This window comes from Eschrichtius robustus, chromosome 3, assembly GCF_028021215.1.
Source record: "Eschrichtius robustus isolate mEscRob2 chromosome 3, mEscRob2.pri, whole genome shotgun sequence".
Lineage (NCBI taxonomy): Eukaryota > Metazoa > Chordata > Mammalia > Artiodactyla > Eschrichtiidae > Eschrichtius > Eschrichtius robustus.
The window spans coordinates 30633135-30654265 of NC_090826.1; the positions used below are offsets into that span (position 1 = coordinate 30633135).

The window sequence follows — 21131 nt, forward strand, 5'->3', positions numbered from 1 at the left end:
GCCCCTGTCTGGCTCCCCTCTGCAAACCAAACATTCGTCCAGAGCCTGGTGCCCGGATGGCTGCCAGTGGACACTTCAGAACACCACAAGAAGTGATCTTATCCACTGTTCTGCCTTCCCGTCCAACGGTCCCCAACCATCTCAGAGAGTCTGAGCGCTCCCTCTCCCTAGAAGTGCCACTATAGCCCTTCAGTATATAGATTCTACCTCTCCCAGGTGGGAAGTCTCCCTTTACAGCTGACCAGAATCCTTCCTGCTGCAAACTGGCCGAGACCTTTGTTCCATCCTTAGAGGTAATTAGAGCAGTGTTTCTCAAACTTGAATGTGCACGCCAGTCACCTGGAACCTTGTAAAATATGCAGACTGGTTCATCAGGTCTGGGATGGGACCTGAGATTCTCATTTCTAACAAGCTGCCTAGTGATAATGTTGATGCTGGTCCACAGACCACACTCTGAGTAACAAAGATGTAGAGAATCTGGTTACTGCCCTACATATCCCCAAAGTTTTCTTCCTGCTCTGGACCTTCTGTAAATTAGACCAGGAGGGGTCTCTTGAAATTCAGCCCTTTCCCTTCCTGCTCCCGTGTACTCTACCCACCCCATACCCTGAAAAGAAACGTGGTACCTGTGGCTACTGTTGTCATTTGGTTTTCGTTTTTAATTTGAAATAAACCTTTAAGCAGTTTTCAGAGTCAGGAAAGCCCTGATATGGATCATGGAGGTGTAACAATACTCTCCAAAGATAAAGTCACACAGCTGGAGACGCTGAACACTCCTCAAGCTTTGGCTGCGGTCTGCCACACCAGGCTGGTCCTATCAGCTCCTCCAGAAGCCGCCACTCTGCAGGGTCTGGGCTTGGACGCTGGAAAATGTTCTCTCTGATGTGTCCACTGGGAGCATCACAGACCAAGTGTGTGCCACTAGGCCCCCTGCAGGGCAGAGATGACCCCTCTGCCTCCCTGCCCTGCTGACCCAATGATGTCCGAGGGACAGAAGTGTCTTCCGGTAACCTCGATTGTGTGTGTGTGTGTCCGCGTGTGCACACGTTTGCATGTATGTCAGTTACACGTTTGGACGTGGGGTCTGTGTGCACGTATCTGTGTGTACGTGTATGTGTGGAGAGTGTGTGTATGCGTTGCCCCCAGTGCTCGAGTTCGGTAAAGCTCTCATCACACAGAGAAGTGCTGGACTCTTTCTGCACGGGCCCGGAGGCTGAACAGTGTCCCTAGGTGGACCCCGCAGAGGTGACCGGCCCCGCTGTCCCTTGCTGCTGCCGCTGCCGCTGGCCCTTGCGTCTCCGAGCACCGGCACCCGCCTCCTTGTTCTCCTTCCGCCCGGGGTTCCTGTTGGCATTCTCCCGTCGGGCCTGGCCGCCCTTCCTCCTCTTCTGCCCTGTAAGAGTCAACAAAGGGCGTCCTGACACAGCAGGGAGGCCCTGGGCATGGCCAAGGGCCCGAGGAGGAATGTGGTGAGGAAGCTGGGCGTGGGGAGGTGGGGAGGAGGCCCAAGGGCAGTCGGGGTCCCCTCAAGGCCTCCTCTGAGAAGCAGCCACTGCACAGGGCGCTGCAACATGGGTACTGAGAAGGGGTCCCATGAGCCTTTTCACCCTCCACCCCTCGATGAACCAGACGCCCTCCTCTTCCTCAGACCTTGGATCCCAATGGGCCGAGGTCATCTCCCAGATGGTCACTGCAGCTCTCGGGACAGGCAGGACGGCACCACCCCCACCCCCCCACCGCCACTCCTCCACCCCACGCCACTGCCACATCATTGCCACTTGCAGGCTGTGTGACCTTGGCCAAATCACTGCACCTCTCTGGGTCTTAACACCCCCTTCCACGCCCCCATCATCTGACCTCTGAGGGCACTTCCAGTGCCGACATCCACTGGCTCAGAAGAAATGGGGAGGGATAGGGCCATAGAAGCTTCCCGACCCATCACACAGCTGCGGGGCCCACTCTCTGCCTGGCATGGGTTTGCACAGCATGGGGTCCTGGCCTGAGCCCTCTCCTGGGCCACAGGCAGGAAGCAGAGGGGGTCAGAACTCCCGTGGCTGTGCTGACCCCCGACCCCAGGGAGGTGAGGCCACAGCTCACCCTCCGGGCAGGGCGTCCTCCTCCCCGTGCACCTCCGGGTCTCCTTGGTGTCAGAGCAGACGGTGTGGTCCCCCCCAGGGGCGTTCAGCACCCTCCGTGTTCGCTCCTCCGAGCCCCTCCGGAAGCCACAGAGCTTCTTCTTCTTGGAGCACGGCCCCCACAGAGACCACTCGCTCATTTCACATTGTGCTGGCAGGAGGGGAGGGAAGCAAGAGGAGAAGGGGGTCACGTCTCCTCCCCTGGCCCCGGGTACCCCAGGGGAGCCCCTCTCATCTGCTCTCAGCCGCAGCCCCAGGCTAGAGGCGTCTTTAGTCCAGAAGGCAGAAAAGTCCTGAGGGAAAGCTCGGAGGGCGGTGGTGATGCGCTTTTGCTGCACAGGGCACAGCCCACGCTCTCTCTGGCCAGATCCCCCCAGCCCGCCCCTCCTCCGGGGTCCTGGACCCTGGGCCACAGCGTTTGCCCACCGCGCCTTCCTGCCTTACCGGGGCTGCTGCACTCCATGGTGCCGTTGGCAGCCGCAGAGCCCTCGGGACAGGCGGGATAGCAGCGGCCCTTGTGCAGGTACAAGCTCTCCTTACACTTGGTGCAGAAGTTGTGGCTGAAGCAGGCCTCACAGTGTTCGATCTTGCATTCTGAGGAGAGGGCCAGATTGGGGGCCTCTGGCTCAGCCGCGGATGGACGCCTCCCCTGGTCCCCGTGCCCACCCAGCCACGCCCACTCACACAGGGCAGGACAGGGGCCTGGGGCTGCAATTACCACAGGGGAGTCTTGGGAGGGAGAGAAAGGAAGGCAAGGGGATGGGGGGAGAGGAGGCCAAAGCAGCCTCTCTTGAGGGCTGGCTGGGACTCCTGCCACGGTCAGCCAACCTCAACCCCAACCCAATCCCAGGCCCCGGAGCCCAAGGGGAGGCCCAAGAGAGCCGGTTTCAGAGGAGAGGAGATTAGTGGGGGCGAGAGGAGCGTCCCAGCCTCTCATGGCACCCCAAGGACCACCTAATCAGAGCTGAACCGAGGGATACAATGACACCCCGAGAGTGGCTGTGTGGTCTCCTCTCCCCCTATTGCTGGGCATCCACAACACCCCAGAGTCTGGCTCTCCTCCTGCCCGGGGCAGCACGAATCTGCCTGGAGTAGGGGAGAGCAATCCCAGGGCAAATTCCTCTGCCTCTACAAGGCCGGGTTCCAGGAATCACCTTGGTTGGACTCCTGGGTCCCTCCCTGAAGCCCTCCTGCCAGCTCTCCCTCCTCTGGGGAAGTGGGGGGAGAGAGGGTTGCCGGGCTAGGCTAGAAGCTGGAGGGGTCTTTCACAATCTCTCCCCTCCTGGATTGTGGGTGGAGCTGACTTCTTCCCAGTCTCCGCCCCTGAAGCCTGGGATGCCAGTTTCCCAGAAGCTGGCACAGCCAGGAACGCCCTACCCCAAATCCCTGAGGACCAAGAGGGCAGTCCCAGGGTCCTACCTCCGTTCTCACAAGCTTCCCAACGTCACCCCACCCTCCTCTGTGCCTCCTGCCCTCTGATTCCTGGGTTTGGTGGCAGGCAAAATATGAACAAAAGTAAGAATAACAGCAGCTGTTTATTGAGTGCCAGACCCTGAGGGCTTCCATATGCCTCTTACAGCAACCCTAGGGGGTAAAAGCAAAGCACCCACATGTTGAAGATGAAGTTTTGAGAGGCTGCGACTTGCCCAAGGTCACACAGTGAATAAGCAGCAGAGTTGGGATTAGAACCCAAGTCGGCTGAACTTGGATCAGTCATTTCCCCTGAGACCTCGACGTTATCAGCTATGAAAAGGGTACCATCACTTAAGTCCGTCTCCCTCCAAAGGCGGTTGTGAGGCTCAACTGATAGGAGGTCTGGAAATGCCTTCTAAACTCCAAGGCTCTGAACAGAATGGGAAGGTCACTGGCATTGCTTACAAGAGAGTGTTCGCTGCATGTCCCCCAGCTGAGAGGGAGGTGTGACAGCATGTGTCTTGGAGCATGTGGGACGGTAGCTGGTGTGAGAGAGCAGAGCAGAGTGAGAAGAGTGGGGGGAGAAGGGTGGGGAGAGAAGGCTGACCAGGGCTTGAATTTCCCTGCCGTCAGTGGAACCAGCAGTGATTTTTTTGGTTATGTGTCTCAGAGGCATCTTTCTGGCTGCAGAGCAGAGGGAGGGTGGAAGGGAGCCGGAGGAGGGTTGGGGGACAGATGAACAGGCTATTGCAATGGTCGAGGAGAGACGTGATGGGACCCTGAATAAGACCATGGCAGTGAGGATGGAAAGAAGATGAAGCAGGCACAATTTGGTTATTGGATGGATGGGGTGGAGGCATAAATGAGAGGTTGGCTCTCAGGTCTGTGGCTTGGGTGATGGGTTGGGACACTGAGAGTGACCCAATACAGCTCAGTGCAGGTTTGGAGGGAGGAGATGTGGCTATGGTATGGGTTGGAAACGTGGGTGGGAAGTCTGGGGAGAGGTCTGGTCAGCAGCTGGATATTTACATCAAGAACTCCCCTCCTCAGTATCTCTCTACTCCTCTTGCAGTCCATCAACAGTTCAAAGCACCGCCCCGCCCCACCCCCGCCCCATGTCCAGAGCTTCCGGCGCCCTTACCCAGCCCCGCCCAAACTCACTGATGCACTTGTTCATGTCAGGGTTGCGGGCATCGAAGTATCCAGGTGGGCAGGACGGCAAGCAGACGCCCACCTGGCGGATGTCGTTCCTCTCCAGCAAGATGAACAGCTTGGGTGAGCACTTAAGGCAGCCGTTGACCTCCGAACAGAGCTCACAGCCTTTGGCACAGGCCTGGCTCCCCTCGGCGCTGACTGCAAGGATGGAGCAAGGGTGAGAGGCAGCTGTGGGAGAGACCTCCATCTTTCCTAGGCTCCCACAAGGATGGGAAGTGAGTGAGTAGACAGGAGTTTCAGCCCATAGGATGAATGTGCTTCTCAGAAAGCACAGGCCAGGCTGGTAGCTCTCTGCAAGGCTGCTTTATAAACCTCCCCAGTATCTGCCTTCAAGGGAACTAGCACAGCAAGAGCTGCCATCCACCCTAAGTGCCTCTTTAGGTCCAGGTACAACACAAACTCACCCTCCAGGCTTGCTCCGTCATCCCCAGAGGAGGCACTGAAGCTGCACCCATCCTGGAATGTACACATTCCCTCATCCCCACCCCCACCCCAGAGAAAGGAAAGCTCAGCCTCAAGGTATGGATGGAGGGCTTTCGTCCTTGAGAAAATTTTAAGGACAGGAGGCATAACGAGAAAGAGGCCACCTGCCCAGAGACAGGAAGACAGCTGGAATAACCTGCGTCCACAACAGTGGTCTCAAGCAGAGGTGAGTCTGCTCCCCAGAGGACATTTGGCAAAGTCTAGAGACGTTTCGATTATCACACTGGGGAGGGCTTGCTAGTGGCATCTGGGGGACGGAGGCCAGGGAGGCCGCTAAACATCCTACGATGCGGGGGGCATCTCCTACAAAAACAATGTGGCCCAAGATGTCAGAGGTGCTGAGGTTGGAACCATCCTTTGAGCCAGCGTGGTCCCCAGCCCCAGAGTCGAGTCTCAGGCCTTTGATCTTGTTTCCTCATTCACTTGTTCAGCCAACACTCACCCGGCCCCTCCCAGGTACCATGTGCAGTGTGAGTGCTGGGGACGTGGAGGGAAAGACGCCTGGCCACACTGAACTAACCTCTCAGGGGTGCAGACAGATCCGCAACCAGGATCATGCCGGCAGCCACAAGGCCAAGCGATAGAGGACCCAGAAATAAGGGAGGCAGGAGTCACAGAGGAGGTGCCACTTGGGCCAGCTCTTGAAGAATAAGTAGTGATTTGTCCATTGGGAAGTGGAGGTAAGGGCCCTCCAGGGGCAAGACCACAGAGGCGTAGAATGACCCGAAGGGAATTGTGGATAATTTGGGGTACAAGTGAAAGATAAGGTGTCCTATCAGGAGGGACCCTTTATATCATGCCAATGGACTTGAATTCCATCCTGTCGGGCAGCATTTCCCAAAGAGTATTCCTTGGAACGTGATTCCCCTAAATGTTCATAGAAGGATGTGGAGAAAAGGCCATTGCACCAGGTGAGACTGAGAACCACCGGGTCCAACAAGTCTAAACAGGATTCTTTACTTTTTGCAGCCTTTATTATGCTTCTGTGAATTAGAGTGACTCTCTAAAATGGGGAAAGAGTGAACTGCACTTCTGAGACATTTTGGCCACAGAGCCCTTGTTTCGCAGAGTTTTGGGGCCATCTTTCTCAGAGCTGATTAGACAACAGGAAGTCATTGGCAAGTTTCAAGCAGGAGCAAGACCCGGTCTGATTTACATGTTGGAAAGCTTCCTCTGCAGCCTGGGGAGAGACCAGAGACTGGAGGACCTTTTTGGAGGAAGCTGACCTGATCATCCAGGTGAGAAAGATGAGAAAGTCTTAAACCAAGTTCTGTCCAGTGGAGATGAAGAGAAAACGATATGAGAGCTGCTTAGGGAATACAATCGGTATGGTCATGGTGACCAATCGGAGCGGGGGGAGGCTGCGGTGCTTCCCGGGGTTCCGGCATAGGGGATGGGTGGGGCCAGTCACTAAAAGGGGAACCAGGCAGCAAGGAGCTGTAGATACAGGCTGGATGCAGAGAGCCAGGGGACTCAGAACAGAGAGGGCAGGGGATCGTGCTGCAACGGAGGACCCAGAGCTCAGGCTTCAGCTGGCTGGACCTGAGCCGACTGCCCAGCCTGTGACGCTGGGTGAAACACTGCATCTTGTGGGCCTCCCTTCCCACCACCAAAATAGGGAGATCAGGATGCCCATTCTGCAGGGTTGCAGGGAGGAGCACCTGCTCCAGGAATGATCCCTGATTTCAGAACAGGGCAACGAGTAAGAGAAAGGTGAACAGAAGAGAAGAGGGGAATAACAAACACAACAATAAGACAACAACAACAAAATCATAATCATAATCATGGCAGCTTATTCCTAAAGGTTGAACACTTATTCTGTGGCAGGCACTGCTCTCAGTGCTTTACAAGTATTAGCTCATTTGATCCTCACAACCCATGAGGGGGGTACTACTACTTTTTTTTCATCCTCTTTCTCACAGATGAGGAAATGGAGAGGTCGAATTACTTAAACAAGGCTTCACAGCCAATATGTGTTCCAGGCAGAGGGGACAAAGTTTATGAAAGCCAGGGGGTAGGACAATACAAGGTGACATGCAAACTGAAAGCATGGCCAGACTGATTTTTTAAAATAGAGAATTTATTTATATAGAGTCAACGTTACCATTAGTTTATCAATGAATTTAAAACGTAATATCATTCTTGTTGGTTGGGTCATTGTAAGAGAAAAAAAAGGCTCCAAATGTGGTGTCGAAGTTATGAGGGAGCCCCCTTGGGATTAGTTTTCCACTTTGGGCCATTATTCAGCTGTATTACAGATTAATAAGTCACTGTAGATTTTAGGTACCACGTTTACTTCAAAGATATTAAGTTGTCTATACTCAAGGTTTTTATTTAATTCATTATTGAAATGAATGCTCCCTCTCGGTTTTTGCCTTGGTTTCAAAAACCAAAGTCATCCAGGTGTCCCAGTTGTGGGCCTCTATCACTATGCTCCCGTAACTCATTTATTTCTTCTTTATCACTTTTGTTAAGGACAGATTTGCAAAGGGCCTTCTCAGAATCCTGCTGCCCACCCCCGACTCAACCAACAAAAAATCTCTGTGTGCATCTCCCTTCAGAGCTCTCAGTGACACGCAAGAGAAAGTGCGGCCAATGGGGGCTCTGAAATTAGTTCAGCATGGCTGGTGTGTGGAGTGAGTGGAGAGGGAAGCAGGGGCCAGAAGAGGAACAGCCTCGAACCCTTATAAAGGAGTATGGACATTATCCTAAAGGCCATGAGGAATCCCTGGGGGCTTTAAAACAGGAGACATGGCCAGGATTCCATTTTAGAAAGATCACTCTGTGGTGTGGAGACCAGATTGTAGGCATGGCAAACCTGGAGGGAGGAGGACTCCCAGGTTCAAAGAGATGGAGCTGAACCAAGAGGATGGAAAGGTGTAGACACGGGTGAGATATTCAGGCGGTAGAATCAATGAGACTAGGTGATGAACTGGACGTGGGGTGAGAGCCCGGGGAAGGCACACGTCAAGGATGATGCCTAGGCATTGGGCTTGGGTGGTGGGGTAGCCGTTGGTCCTTCACCAAGAGAGGGCCCACAGGAGGAAGAGCAGATTTGGGTGGAGGCAATGATGAGTTGTGTTGAGTTTGTGGTTCTTATGAGACATCCAGGGGGAGGTGTCTACTAGGCAGCTGAACCTGTGGGTCTGGAACTCAAGAGAAACACTTTGCCTGGAGATCGAGACACGGAGTCCTTAATATAAAACAGTCATCAAGGGCCTAGAGGTCCATGAGATGACTAGGAGAGAGGGTACAGACAGTGAGAAGAGGCATTAGCCATGGAAGAGAAGGATGGAAAAAGAAGGGCCAACTAGGAGGCTGAGAAGGAGCACCCAGACAGGCAGGGACACTCAAAAGCATGTTGCATCACGGAAGCCAAGAGAAGAGGACGCTCAAGGGAGGAGGGGGGAGTCCAGCGCCAAACGCTTCTGAGATGTCACGTGAGGAATCAGCCACAAACAGGCTATTGGCATCCCTGGTGGGGGTGGAGAGTGGAGGGCAGTGGCTGAAGGGTAAAGGAAGGTGAGGAAAGAGAACCATCTCATTCAAGAGACTGGCTATGGAGAAGGGAGAGAACTCAGGGATCCGTCCTGGGAGCCATCATTGGGGGTTAAATCCGTGGGAGAGGAAAGCGTCCTGGGGGAAGGAGCTGTGCAGCTTCAGAAGAGGACCAAGAGCTGAGGCCTGGGCAGAACTCGCATCCAACACACAAGTAGAGGAAGGTGCCCGGAAAGAAGCTGAGAAGGAATAGTTGGAGAGATGGAAGGACATTGACGGTGGGGGGGATGGAAACCACGTGGAAAAGGGTGAGATCTGCGGGGACCAGGGCTGGGAGGAGACCATGACTGGGGAGCCCTGGGCAAATCTACAACATGTGCACTAAGAGGCGATTGGGTGACCTCAAGAAAGGCAGTTTGGTGGAGTGGTAGGATGCCAGCCAAACCACAGGGGGCTGAAGAGTGAGTGGAGGGGATAGAGGTGGGGGTGGTAAAGTGAGGAGAGGGACAGAGGGGGTCAGAGAACACAGACAGAAAGGAGAGACCAGCTGGGGGTGGGGAATGTGATCACAAGACAGAGGCAGGGTGAAGTGATGGAGTGAAGACCCAAGGATACGGGAGGGTCAAGATACAGAGCTCAGGTGGTAAGACAGGCCTTGAGGCTTGAAGCTGGGGTCAGGGACAAGGGACTAGGGAGCTGAGCTCCATGAGGTTTGGGGGCTCAGGAAGGGAGAGCGGTGCTCAGCAAGGAGGAGAGGGGCTTGGTAATGGGCAGGGGCAGTCCAATGAGGAAAGAGACACTTATCAAGGGGCATGGGAACCAAAGGGTGTTCTCGGTTAGTGAGGCAAATAGATGGGCAGCGAGGGGATGGAAAGCCAGAGTGGAGGGGGCTCTGTGTGTGCCGGGGTGGGGGTGTGTCCAAGGAAGATGCTGGGTATGGGCAGAGGTTACATAATGATTCAAAGGGAGAAACCGAGGCTCATTCATTCCACAGACGTTCACCGCACACCTAACACGTGTCAGAACTGCTAGGAACTGGGGATGTGGAGATGTAGCAACAAACACCCACCTAGGGCTGGCTGCACATTGTGAGGACTGGAGGAGCGATGGAGGGCGTGCCCTTACGCAGCAGGCTAGGTGAAGAGGGAGTGCAGACAGGAGAAACAGCCTATGCAAAGGCTCTGAGGCACCGACCATCCGAGGGCATCCACAGAATGGAAACTAGGGCTTTAGTCTATTGACAGGGAAAGGGACCTCAGAAGGGCGTGGTCAGATTCAAAATCTGAAATGCTGCCTCGGGCTTCTGTGCCCCTGACGGGAGGGTTGCGTGCAGGGGAGGCAGCCTGGCAGGGCTGGAGCCTGGCTGAGGACGCGTGGGCTCAGTGATGGGGAGGGCGCTCAGGGAGCTGATGGAGCCTCCTTCCAAGCTCTTCACAAAACCCCCTCATGCAGTTCTGCCCTTCCCACTCCCACCCTACTGCCCCCACTCCCAGGCACTCAGTGGAGCCCACTGCATGAGCCAGGAAGGCAAGGCAGTGCCCTCCTCCCTTCCCTGGTGCTTCTCGCCCCTTTCATCCTCATGCAAGCCCCTTTCATCCTCATGCAAACCCCTTTCGGGCTGATGTTTCTACAGTCAGGCCTTGCCCCAGGGTGGCTCAGCCCCCACCCCCCTGAAGAATGGCTTCTGGCCACAGTGCCTCCTCTCCAGGGACTTCACTTCTCCCAGGTCCCCAACTTTCTCATCTCAAGATCTTTCCAAAACCCCAATTCTGACGGTGTCACACCCCTGCCTAAAACCCATCAATAGCTCCCTATTGGCTGCAGAATTAATACCCAGCTCTTCCACCTGGCCTAAAAAGCTTCCATGGGCTGATCCCATCCACCTCATCTCTTCACACTACCTCTAAGCAATATGGAATTATTTTCGTTCCTCTGAACACATCACACTACTTCACACCTCTGTGCCTTTTCTCAAGTTGGTCCTTCTGCCTGGAACACTCTCTGCCTCCTCTTGAGCTTAACTCTTTCAAGCCTCAGAACTAAGGTCACCTCCTCCAGGAAGTCTCCATTGATCTCACCTCCATGTAAAATCTGGATGGAGTATTTCTCTGTGTTCCCTGCCCCCAGTACTTGAATCCATCATGGTAGACATCACCTTGTGTCGTTATTATCTGCTAATATGTCTTTTCCTCCCGTTAGAAAGGGCTTTGGAGGGTGGAGCCTGTCTTGTTTCTGAATGGGAGCCCAGTAAGGGGTGAAGCTCCCCACAGGCATAGGGCTCCCCCAGAATGTAGGGCTGAGGATGTGGTGAGTGAGGCAGAGGCTCAGGGAGGGGGTTATATGGATGGAGCTCACTGGGGGGCTTGATAAAGTGTGGGGAGCGGGACAGGATAGGAATGAGGGGTTACAGGGGGTTGGGTGAGGGTCAGTGCCAAGGATGGGGAACTCTCCATGACCCAGAGGAGGGCTGACCTTTGTTTGGGGGTGGTATCTAGTCTTGGAGGAATTAGACTCGGTGAGAGAGCCCTGAGTTAAGTGGGTGGGGACAAGGGCGGGGCGGGGGGGCGGTGACAGGAACTGGGACCTTGCTGAGCGGGTTGAGGCCACATGCTCTCCCAGGAGATGTGTCCATTCCTGGTGACTTGGTGCCCTGGCACATCCCCCGGGAAGCTCCGGCATCCTTTAACTCAGCTGTGAGCTTAGTTTAGACCTACACTTTTTCCTCGCTGGGCCCAAATAGCCTTTAACCGGCCTGTTTGCCTCCCATCTCGAACCACCTCCCCTCACCCCGGTCCTGCGGCTGGACCACACTGCTCCCCTAATTCAGACCTCTCCGTGGGTCCTCATTACCCACAGCTCAAGTCAGGTCAAGAGCAAACTCCTCAGCCTGGCGGGTACCAAGCGCTCCACCCTCCGACCTCTGCCCACTTGGGCGGCATCGCTCCCAGGACGCTCCCTCAGCTCCAGGCAGCTTTCGTTGCTCTACCCTAATGGGTGTTCGGCTTTTTGTTTTAACAGCACAACCCTTCTTTTCAGTAGAAAAGAGCATCCACGTATAACACAGAATGAGCAGAGCTGCTCCAGTGAAAACCTCAGGGCTCCCTAGAACTGCACCCAGAAACCACTCCTCCAGCTACCCCTAGCTGCACCCCATTTCCTGCACAATCTGTGCCTCATCCCAATGCCTCACCTTTGGACAGGGTGGTCCCCTGCCTGGAGTGCCCTCCGCCTCCTCCACCCCCCCACTCCCTTGCCTGCACATCACCTACGCATCTTTAAAATCACATCTCAGGAGTGACTTCCTCTGGGCCCTCGCAGCCCTCCTGGTTCCTTTCCACATCCTCTGCACTAGGTTAAATTGTCTCTTCCCCCTTCACCCGCGGGCTCCTCACCATCCGTCTCTGCCACCCAGGGCCGGGCTCTGGGGGTTCGCAACGGGCGTGTGGGGAATGGCCCAAGGAGTGAATGGGGCTTCAGCCAGGGAAGAGGGACTCTACAGACGGTTAGTGGCGGAGGGGAGGAAGGCTCCAGATGGAGGACGGGGCAGTGAGAAGGGGCAAAAATGGGAGTCCAGAGAAAGACAAATATGATATGATATCCTTTACATGTGCAATCTAAAAAAATGGTACAAATGAACATATTTACAAAACAGAAATAGAGTCACAGCTGTAGAAAACAAACTTATGGTTACCAAGGGGGAAGGGGAGGGGAGGGATAAATTGGGAGATTGGGATTGACATATATACACTAGTATATATAAAATAGATAACTAATAGGGACCTGCTGTAGAGCACAGGGAACTCTACTCAGTGTTCTGTCGTGACCTGTATGGGAGGAGAATCTGGAAGAGAGTGGATTTATGTATACGTGTGGCTGGTTCACTTTGCTGTGAGGCAGAAGCTAACACAGCATTGGGGATCAACTATATTCCAATAAAAATTAATTTAAAAAAGGGGGAGTCCAGCTTCTGGAAGAGTCAGCGTTCAGTGAAGGAATGCAGGCTTCACGGGGGGCAGGACTGAGTAAAGGGGCCCAGGAATCAGATGGGAGAAGGGTCTCAGTAAGGGGAGGGGCACTCAGTGAGAGGCATGGTGAGGGAAAGAGGGCTCCGTGATGGGCAGGAAATCCAGGTGGGAAGGCGGTCAGCAGAGGGCAAGGGTCAGTGAGGGTGCGTGAAGAGAGGGTTCGGGGAGGGGAGGTGTCCTCAGTGAGTGGGACAGGAGGAGGACGCCCTGTCAGGGTTTAGGACTCACAGCTAAACTTCTCCCCTCTGTGCAGGGACACCATCTCTCAGACCTGAGATCACACATTTCTGGGCTCAAAACTGGTGTGTGGTTCTGGATCAGAGCTATACTGGGTGGCTTCTGGTGGCCCCACTGGCATGCAGTCACGGGATGGCAGAGTCGACAGACCTGAGGCTCATATACACAGCAAGCCTGCCTCTGCCCGCCAGGCTGCCCACTGCCCTTGCACGTGGTGGGGGCCAGAGCAGCCACACGTGCTGTCTCCATCCTTTCTTCCCTCCTCCACTCCCATGGAAACCCTGGGGCAAAATGGTCCACAGGTTGTTTATATAATAATGACACGCATCTAAAAGAGCGGATATATGTATATGTATAACTGATTCACTTTGCTGCACACCTGAAACTAACACAACATTGTAAATCAACTATACTCCAATAAAAATTAAAAAAAAAAACAAAACGACATGCATCCTGACCATACAGAGCTTGGTATTTCACAAAGGTTTCACAATATGTGTACCTATTATCTCATGTAACCCTCACTGTATTCCTATACAATCACACTTGAAGCTTTATGGCTACGATTTCACAAGTATTGCCTGGCAATGTCTACCCCCGTATCCCCCCGAGCCTCTGTCCATTTTGGACCCTCGTTGCATCTTGAGTCTTTCCCACACCTCTCCCCAACCTCGTCGCATCCTTGATGGTGATCAAGGATGTCTGTCAGTCACACCGTTTGGTAATAAACACTGGGCTACATGCTGCCGAAGCTGTGAGATGTGGCTCTATCAAAAGTGGACACATCAAAATCGCTGCATTTGATTGGCTGTTGCTGGCAGTGGCCCATTCTGATGGCCAGGCCAGTACTTTTCTCTTTTTTTAGTGCAAAAGATGAACCCAGGTCTTCTGACCCCCTGGTGTAGGTGAGTGTGCGGCTCACCAGCGGAAGCGTGACCACTAGTGCACATCACATGAGGATGAGTGGCCTCTCCCATTCTTTCTCGCCTCTCGGAAATAGAGGAGACTGATTATAAACCACTAAACCGCATCTGGCCTGTGGAGTCCAAAATACTGGCCACGACAGATGAGAAGGGAGGAAAATCAAGGCCTCACTGCTGATTAAACCTAACCGTCTCTAATTGTTTGTTAAGCCAGGGATTTTCAGCTTCACCAGTTCTCTGAGCTTCTCTCTCTGGGCCGGGTTCTGGCCTTGGCCACTCCCGTGGAGACCCAACAAAACTCCATTGCCTTTCAACCTTTCTGGGCGGACCTCGGTCGGAAGGCCTCAGAAGTGAAGCAAGAGATGGTCGGACTAGACTTCAGAGGAGCTGTCTGCCTGGGGGCGTGACATCTCTTCCGGGGGATGCTGAGAGACAGATAGGCTTGGGTCGGGCCTCTACCCCACTCGCCGGCACTGTCCCTCACACGCAGTGGCTACTCCCACGACACGATGGCAGGTACTGCACCCCCATCCCTGGAGGCATCGAGTGGAGAATGGGGGACCTGCTCTCAGGACTGCCTAGGATGGGATCCTGGGAAGGATGGCGAGGATGGTGGGGACAGGTAAACTCCTTCAGGCTCTGTTTTCAAGAAGACTGGGCTCACAGGAACCAGGAGACCTGGGTTCCAATACTGACTGTGTGTCCTTTGGAATGTCATCTCTTCCCCTTTCTTAGCCTCAGTTTTCCCATCCGTACAATGACAGGATTTAGTATTTTAGGCTGTGAAGACCCTTTCCTCCAATGACATCTTACGTGGAATCTTCCCAAAAGCAGGGAAGAGGGAAGCTGCTCTGGTTTGAAGGTGGGGGGGGCCAGCCTCCTGCCCACGGCCTCCCCTTCACCCCCCAGTGCAGGTCTCTGAATCCCACTGGGCAGGGTTAAAAACCACAGCAGTGGACTGTCCCACGACCTTCCCTGCTCCATTGTTTCTGCCCCGTGATCTGGGCAGGGATGTCTGTTGCCCACCACGAGGCTGTGTGGGGTTCCTGGCCCCAAGGGGTTAAGGGCTGCACTTCAGACACCACTAAAAGAAAGGAGCCCTGAAATCCTGTCCCTAAAGGGGGGACACTGAGCACCCCACGGGCACCGGGCCGGGGAGCACTTCCATGGATACCACACAAAGCTGGTGTTATATCAAAGGGCAGAATCCACAAACTGGACCCTCACAAGAGAGGGGTTAATCTAGAAAGCAGAGTCAACAAAGGGGAAAACAGACAAAGTGAGTAATCTACAGAGCGGGTAATCTCAATAAATTAATCCACAAACTGGATAATCCACAAACAGGATAATCTACTGAGTAATGTAATAGACAAAGTAGAAATCTGCAACGGTCATCATAGAATGAAACGACCAAAGGCCCTAGTCCCCAGACAGCACCCTCACCACCACCACTCCCAAGGCCCACGGTGGTCCAGCCGCATCCATTACTCACTCCGCCTCTGCCTCTTCCCCTTGATCCCCCGGCTGCCGGCAGCGAGATGCATCCAGCTCAGAACCAGGGCCGCCACACACAGCCCCAGCCGCATAGTCACCGCCAGCTCCAGGCCCCTGGTAGGAGGGGTGGTCTCTGGGGGGGGTGGATGGCACAGGGCTCTTGCTAACACCTCCGGGGCTGGGTCAGCAGCAGGAGGCCCAGGCCTGGGCTGTATCTCAAATCCACCATAATCTCAGCTGGGGACAGAGAGGGTGTGGGGAGCCCACTTCTCCATCAGCCCATAAGGAGGTCCAGAGAGCTTTCCTCAAAGGCACCTTGGGGTGTCACATGGGAGAACTCTTTGTCCTTCAGCAGGGACACCTCCAAAAACCAACCTGTTGGGGGAGGAGAGAGAAGGGTTAATTCTGGGGAACCATGGGGCCCCCCAACCTATGCCACCTACCCTCCCATGTGGTCCCCTACCCAGGAGACTGTGAGAACTCAGAACGTTTGGACATTACAAGTTACCCACCCGGCACCCCCGTAGAAGAAATCTGCTCCTTTTCCTATCTTGTAAGAGTCCCTAACGTGGGATGGGAGTTGGCTACCCAAGTAGTTGGAATATGGTGGACACTCAAATCAAACTTGTGGATCACTAGAAACCAGCTGCCTGGTTTCCATCCTGCCCAACGTTAGGAAGTCCTTCTTTAGGTCTACCCTACAGACTTCATGCTGCAGTAACATAATGTCTCTCAAAGAGCAGCTCTCTCTGTCCTTCTGTGAGTGACCCCTCAGCCTTCTCTGCCCAGTGCTGAGTCACCAATGTGCCTTTCACCTGCCTGGAGCTAGAGCAGTGGCCCCCGACAAGCTGGCAGACCCTGCGTGGCCCTCTGGGCTTGGCGGGAGAAAAGGAAGTAAGGCTTCCCCTGGCCACAGAAACTCTGACACAGCAGGCCCTGCGGGCCTGGCCTTTGTGAGAGGATAAAAGAGGCAGCGACGCCCGCCCTGGCCAGAGACACAGAGAATGGGGATAATCCCCCTGCCCAGCGAGAGCCAGGTCTGTGGACCCGCTGGCCCGGGTGATGGGGGCAGGGGGAGCTGGTCCCTCCCCAGTGAAATGTGTCTGGGAAGTTGGAGCCCAACCTGGGAGTCAGGGGACGAAAACCCACTTCCCACTCACAGTATCGCACACTTTCACAACAGATGCCTGCACGTCCATTGGCCCACACACTTGCTGCACACACACCCACACCCACACAGGGACGGGAGGAAACAGAGAGTCTTAGAGAAGCTTTGTAGGTGCCAGAGAAGCATCACCCTCCCACCGGCTGCTTAGGATGCCTTTGGACAAGTCACTTAGCCTCTCTGAACCTCAGTTCCCTCATCTGTGAAATGGGGATACATATTTCACAGGTTTGCTCTGAGAGCTGGCTGAATTTTGGCTTAACTAATGAGAAAGCTGAAATGCTAGAGCCGAGGTGTCCCTCCCAACCCCGTCCCAATCCTTTCCCCCTTCGCCTCCAGCGAGGCCCCAGGAGAGCCCACCTGCCTGGGAGATAAATCATTATCCCACAAGGGAGTTCAGCACTCCCTCCTTGGCCTCTCCCACTGGCTTTGAAGGCCAGACACACTCAAGTGGTTAAGCTGCTTGTGAGAAGTGTTTACATGAGACTGATGGATCCCACCTGGTGCTGTGGCCCGAGCCTGCGGAGATGCCCCCAGCCACCCCCAAGCGCCCCATCAGCTGCCAGCCCCTACCTGCCCTTCCAGTACTCCCTGCGTGAACCGCCAGAGCCTTCCCGCCTTCTCCAGCCCCCACCACACACTTCCATCACCCACAGATTGCAGACGTCCGGCTGAGCTTATCAAACCGGGGTCTTCAGCTCCAAGTACACAATCCCAGACGCTGGCCGTAGAGTATGGTGGTTTAAGGGCATAAACTTCAGAGTCAGACTGCCTGGCTTTGAATGTTGCCTCTGCTACTTATTAGTTGTTACCTTAGGCTAGTTGCTTAGCTGGTCTGAGCCTCAGTTTCTTTATCTACAAGAGGGTGGTTGTTGTTTCTATAGCTTAAATTAGTTAATACATGAAACTGCTTAGAACGGTGCCTGGCACATAAGGACTCAATAAATGCTGTATTTTCTATGACCAAGACTGCATTTTGTGTCTACATTCTGATGGTCATCTAAAAAGCAATAGAAACAGTTTTCATACCATCTGGATACTAATCTTAACACTGAGCACTGTTACGCCATTTCCATATTTGCATTTATCTTTATGGTTGATTGCCTTGGCCCCAGTGATCACTCAAAGTGATAGGGTTAAACTTTAATGGTGGCCTTTCTCAAACTGAGGTCTGAGGACCCCTGGCAGATACATTCTCAGGGTGCCGTGAGTCCTTAAACTTGACAAACACTGGAGGAAGACCACATTGGACAAAGCTGGTGTTAAATCCTGAGTCTGTGAGGCTTTGGTCTCACTGTGTGATCAGTACCCCTGGGTCCTTGGGGCAGAACAGGTCTATGCATCCCTGCACTCCCTGTGCCTGCCCAGCACGGTGCCTGGCACTTCAGAGTTAGTGCTCAGCAAATGTTAGCACCCTTCCTCTCCCTCCCTCTACTTCCCCCTCAGTGCTCCTGGGTCTTAGCTTTCAGGCTGGCCCTTGCCAGGCTCACCCAACCCTTGCCAGGGAGGATCTTCCAACCCACTCCCACCAGTATCCCCATCAAACCATGATCTCAGCAGGGAAATGGGGAGGAGGCTGCAGATCTGAATGTCACTGGAGCAAGTGGCACTGGCCTTCCTCGCCCATCACTGGATAGGAGGAGTTTCAGTACAGAATCAACCCTGGAAAGGAGCTAAGAGTTCATTCTATCAGGGATACAAGCAACAAATAGGAGGGACACTGGGTGTGGAGGGGGTGAACTGGAGGGCAAATGTCCCATCCGAAGGGAGCATCTGCTATTCCATTCCAGTTGATTGTTGATAGGCAGAAATACTGGCTCCACATTGCTAGATTTTCTGATTTTTTAAAAGAGAAGTGGAAAACTCTGAATTTTATGTGATATCTGATTTTAAAGGCAGGACAGGTCTCAGACTAGGAACGCTGCAGTACCAAGCCCCAGAAGGTCACAGGTCCCTGAATCCACGTCCCTCCAGAGAGGAGGTCCCTCCCCCCTCCCCCCCGCCCCCATCCCCACATGCACATATGCAGTGGGTACACACACAGAGACAACCTTGGACCAAGGCTGAGAGAGGGGATAGGAGCTAATGACTCTCTTTTAAGTAGCCTGTCTCATTTCTCTCGGTTCCTCTGCCTGATCTCCTCTGCCCCTTGGGCTACATGGCACAGGCAGGTCCTGTTTGGAGGCCCATCACTCTGCACCGGCAGAGCCGGCAATGGGAACTGCTGGCAGTGATCAAGGTCTCAGGCATCCATGGGGGTGAGGAAGGGCATTTTGTCTCTGCCAGGGTCGGTGGGGTGAGGGATTCACATTCATGACGTGCCTGCACCACCTGCCACGCGCCAGGCCCTCACTGACTCCTCACCACAAGGCTAAGAGGAAAGTAGAATTATTCCCACTTTATGGGCACGGACAGGTTAAGGGTCTTGGGGTTACAAACCTAGTCAGTGAGCGAAAGATTTGCTGCTCAGGACTGGGGATCTGGAGGGCAGAGCAAGGCGCAGGGAGCGGAGGTGTGTAGGGCACAACCCAGCTTGGGGAAGGGGTGGAAAGCAGAGGCAGAGTCTGTGGCCCAGGAGAGAGGCCGCACGTGCTAGGTGGTCCGAGGAGGGGAGGACAGACTGGGGAGGGGAGCACGGCTAGGGGTGGTGCTGAGGGCGGGGACTGAGTCCCCCCAGAAGTCTGGAATAACTTTCACCTTCTTCCCTGCAACACTATTTGGATAAATTGGTACCCGGTCCGGGGCCGGATACAGACCCAAAAATGTAAACCATCCAGATAATTTCTCATTAGCCCTCCCCAGGACCAGCTACGGGTGGAGAGGGCTGCAGGCGGGGGCAGAAGAATTGCTGGGCTGGGGGCGGGACCTAGTACGTGCCGGCCCGACCTGTCGGGATTAGTGTGTCTGCCAGAGCCAAGCCAGGTGCTGGGGCCGACCGCCCCCCACCCCGCCCCCCAACGCCAAGGGCAGCGGGGAAAGGCTCCTTCGCGCCCCTCCATCGCGACTCCAAGCGCTCAGAGTCTTCCTCCCTATTATCGGGAGAGGCCCAACAGGTGCAGGGGGAGGGGAGGTGGACCTGAAGTCCCCCTGACTGCCCCCCAAAATCCAAGAGAACTGTCCAGGTCCAAGAGGTGGGTTTCACAAGAAAACCCTTGCCCCAAGCTCGCGCACCCGGAATCCGACCCGGCCGTCCTGGGAGCCGTGGGTTAACAGACAGCCCCCATCTTTCCCCAGCCAAGCAAGACCGTCTGTCCCTCAGCCCCCCGAACCCGCGGGACAGTGAGCCGCGCCACCTCGCAGCGCACCGGGGGGGCGCGGCACACACCGCCTGCCACGTCGGACCCGGGCCCGGGCTGCGGCACTGGGGGTGGTAGCTAGAGGCCGTGGGACTCGGGGGAATCCGAGACGAAGACACCAGGAATCACGAGCTTCTGGCTTGGGGGTGCTGGACAATCGGTCTGGTGGATTTGGGGAGTTCAGAACTTCGAGTGAGCACGATCACCGGGGGCTGCCGGGTTGAGGGCAACCCGCGGCGGCACCGCGAGGAGGCTGCCCACTTGGCTTGAGGGATGCCGGGGGTGGGGACGGCAGGACTCGCAGGAGGGGCTCCAGAAGGTGCCTTCCCCCGCCCTCGCCGACCCGAGAGCAGTCATAAGTCCCCTTCCTCGGGCGGTCTCCCCGCCCCCCCCACCCCCGCACTCAGCTCGGTCAAGCCCAGATGAGAGGGCCCACGGCGCCCCAGGTCCCAGTGGAAGGGGGCGCTAGGGAGGAGGACGGGGCAGCTCCGTGGGGACTCACCTCCGCGCTGCCAGCCGCGGCGGGGGCAGGCCCGGGAGGGGCGAGGGCGCGGCCGGCTCACCCGCCCGCCGCGGAACTGTCCTGAGCGCCCAGCGAGCCCGCGCTCCGCCCGCCGGTTTCCAAGTTGCTCAATCTGCGGGCGGCTCACTCCCTCCGGGGCCAGCGCCCCACCCGTCGCATCGGTCCTCCGGGGAGGCCCGGTCCGGCCCTCCTCTCCACAGTGCCCCACTCGGGCGATCCGCCCCCGGCTCTCTGCCCGCGCCGGGGCTCTCCGTTGCGCCTCGGCTCCGCCGCCGGAGCTCCCAGCCGGGAGAGGGGCTAGTCCTCCTAGCGCACGAGGGAGGGAATCCCCCCCCCCCTTTGCAGTCCCACCCCCGAGCCGGCCCCCCTTCCCGGGATCCGCAGCAAAAAACGGACTGGAGCGCCAGGCCCGGGAGTTCGTAGCCCCCCTGCCGCGCGCACTTGCCCCCAGCTGGGGCGCTGCGCTTGGAGCGCAGGGCCGGCAACCGCACACTTGGTCTGGACCCTGGCGCAGACCCTCTGTCCTTGCCTCCTCCTCCCCTTCTCCCACTCCGCTTCCTGGGGATTCCACGCAGCCGGAGCACCGGCTGCAGCTCCAGGCATCTTGGGGTCAGAACAGGGCCGGGGAGCCTCTCGAAACCTCAGTTTCCCCATCAGGAACCTGGAAAGTGACAAGGAACAGGCTCAACGGGGCCTGTGGTCCCGGCCACGCCCTCCTCTTCTC

The 21131-nt window shown here is 55.6% G+C and overlaps 1 protein-coding gene across 1 annotated transcript; it reads right to left on the reverse strand.

The window, feature by feature from the left end:
* Window positions 1–754: 754 nt before the first annotated feature.
* On the reverse strand, window positions 755–20494 carry RSPO1 (R-spondin 1). The gene is made up of 6 exons (XM_068537878.1): window positions 20387–20494; window positions 15422–15798; window positions 4710–4901; window positions 2580–2729; window positions 2098–2286; window positions 755–1393 (listed from the first exon to the last, which is right to left on the reverse strand). The coding sequence occupies exons 2-6, from the start codon at window positions 15513–15515 to the stop codon at window positions 1227–1229; spliced, it is 792 nt and encodes a 263-aa protein (XP_068393979.1). The 5' UTR covers window positions 15516–15798; window positions 20387–20494; the 3' UTR covers window positions 755–1226.
* Between the last annotated feature and the right edge of the window lie 637 nt (window positions 20495–21131).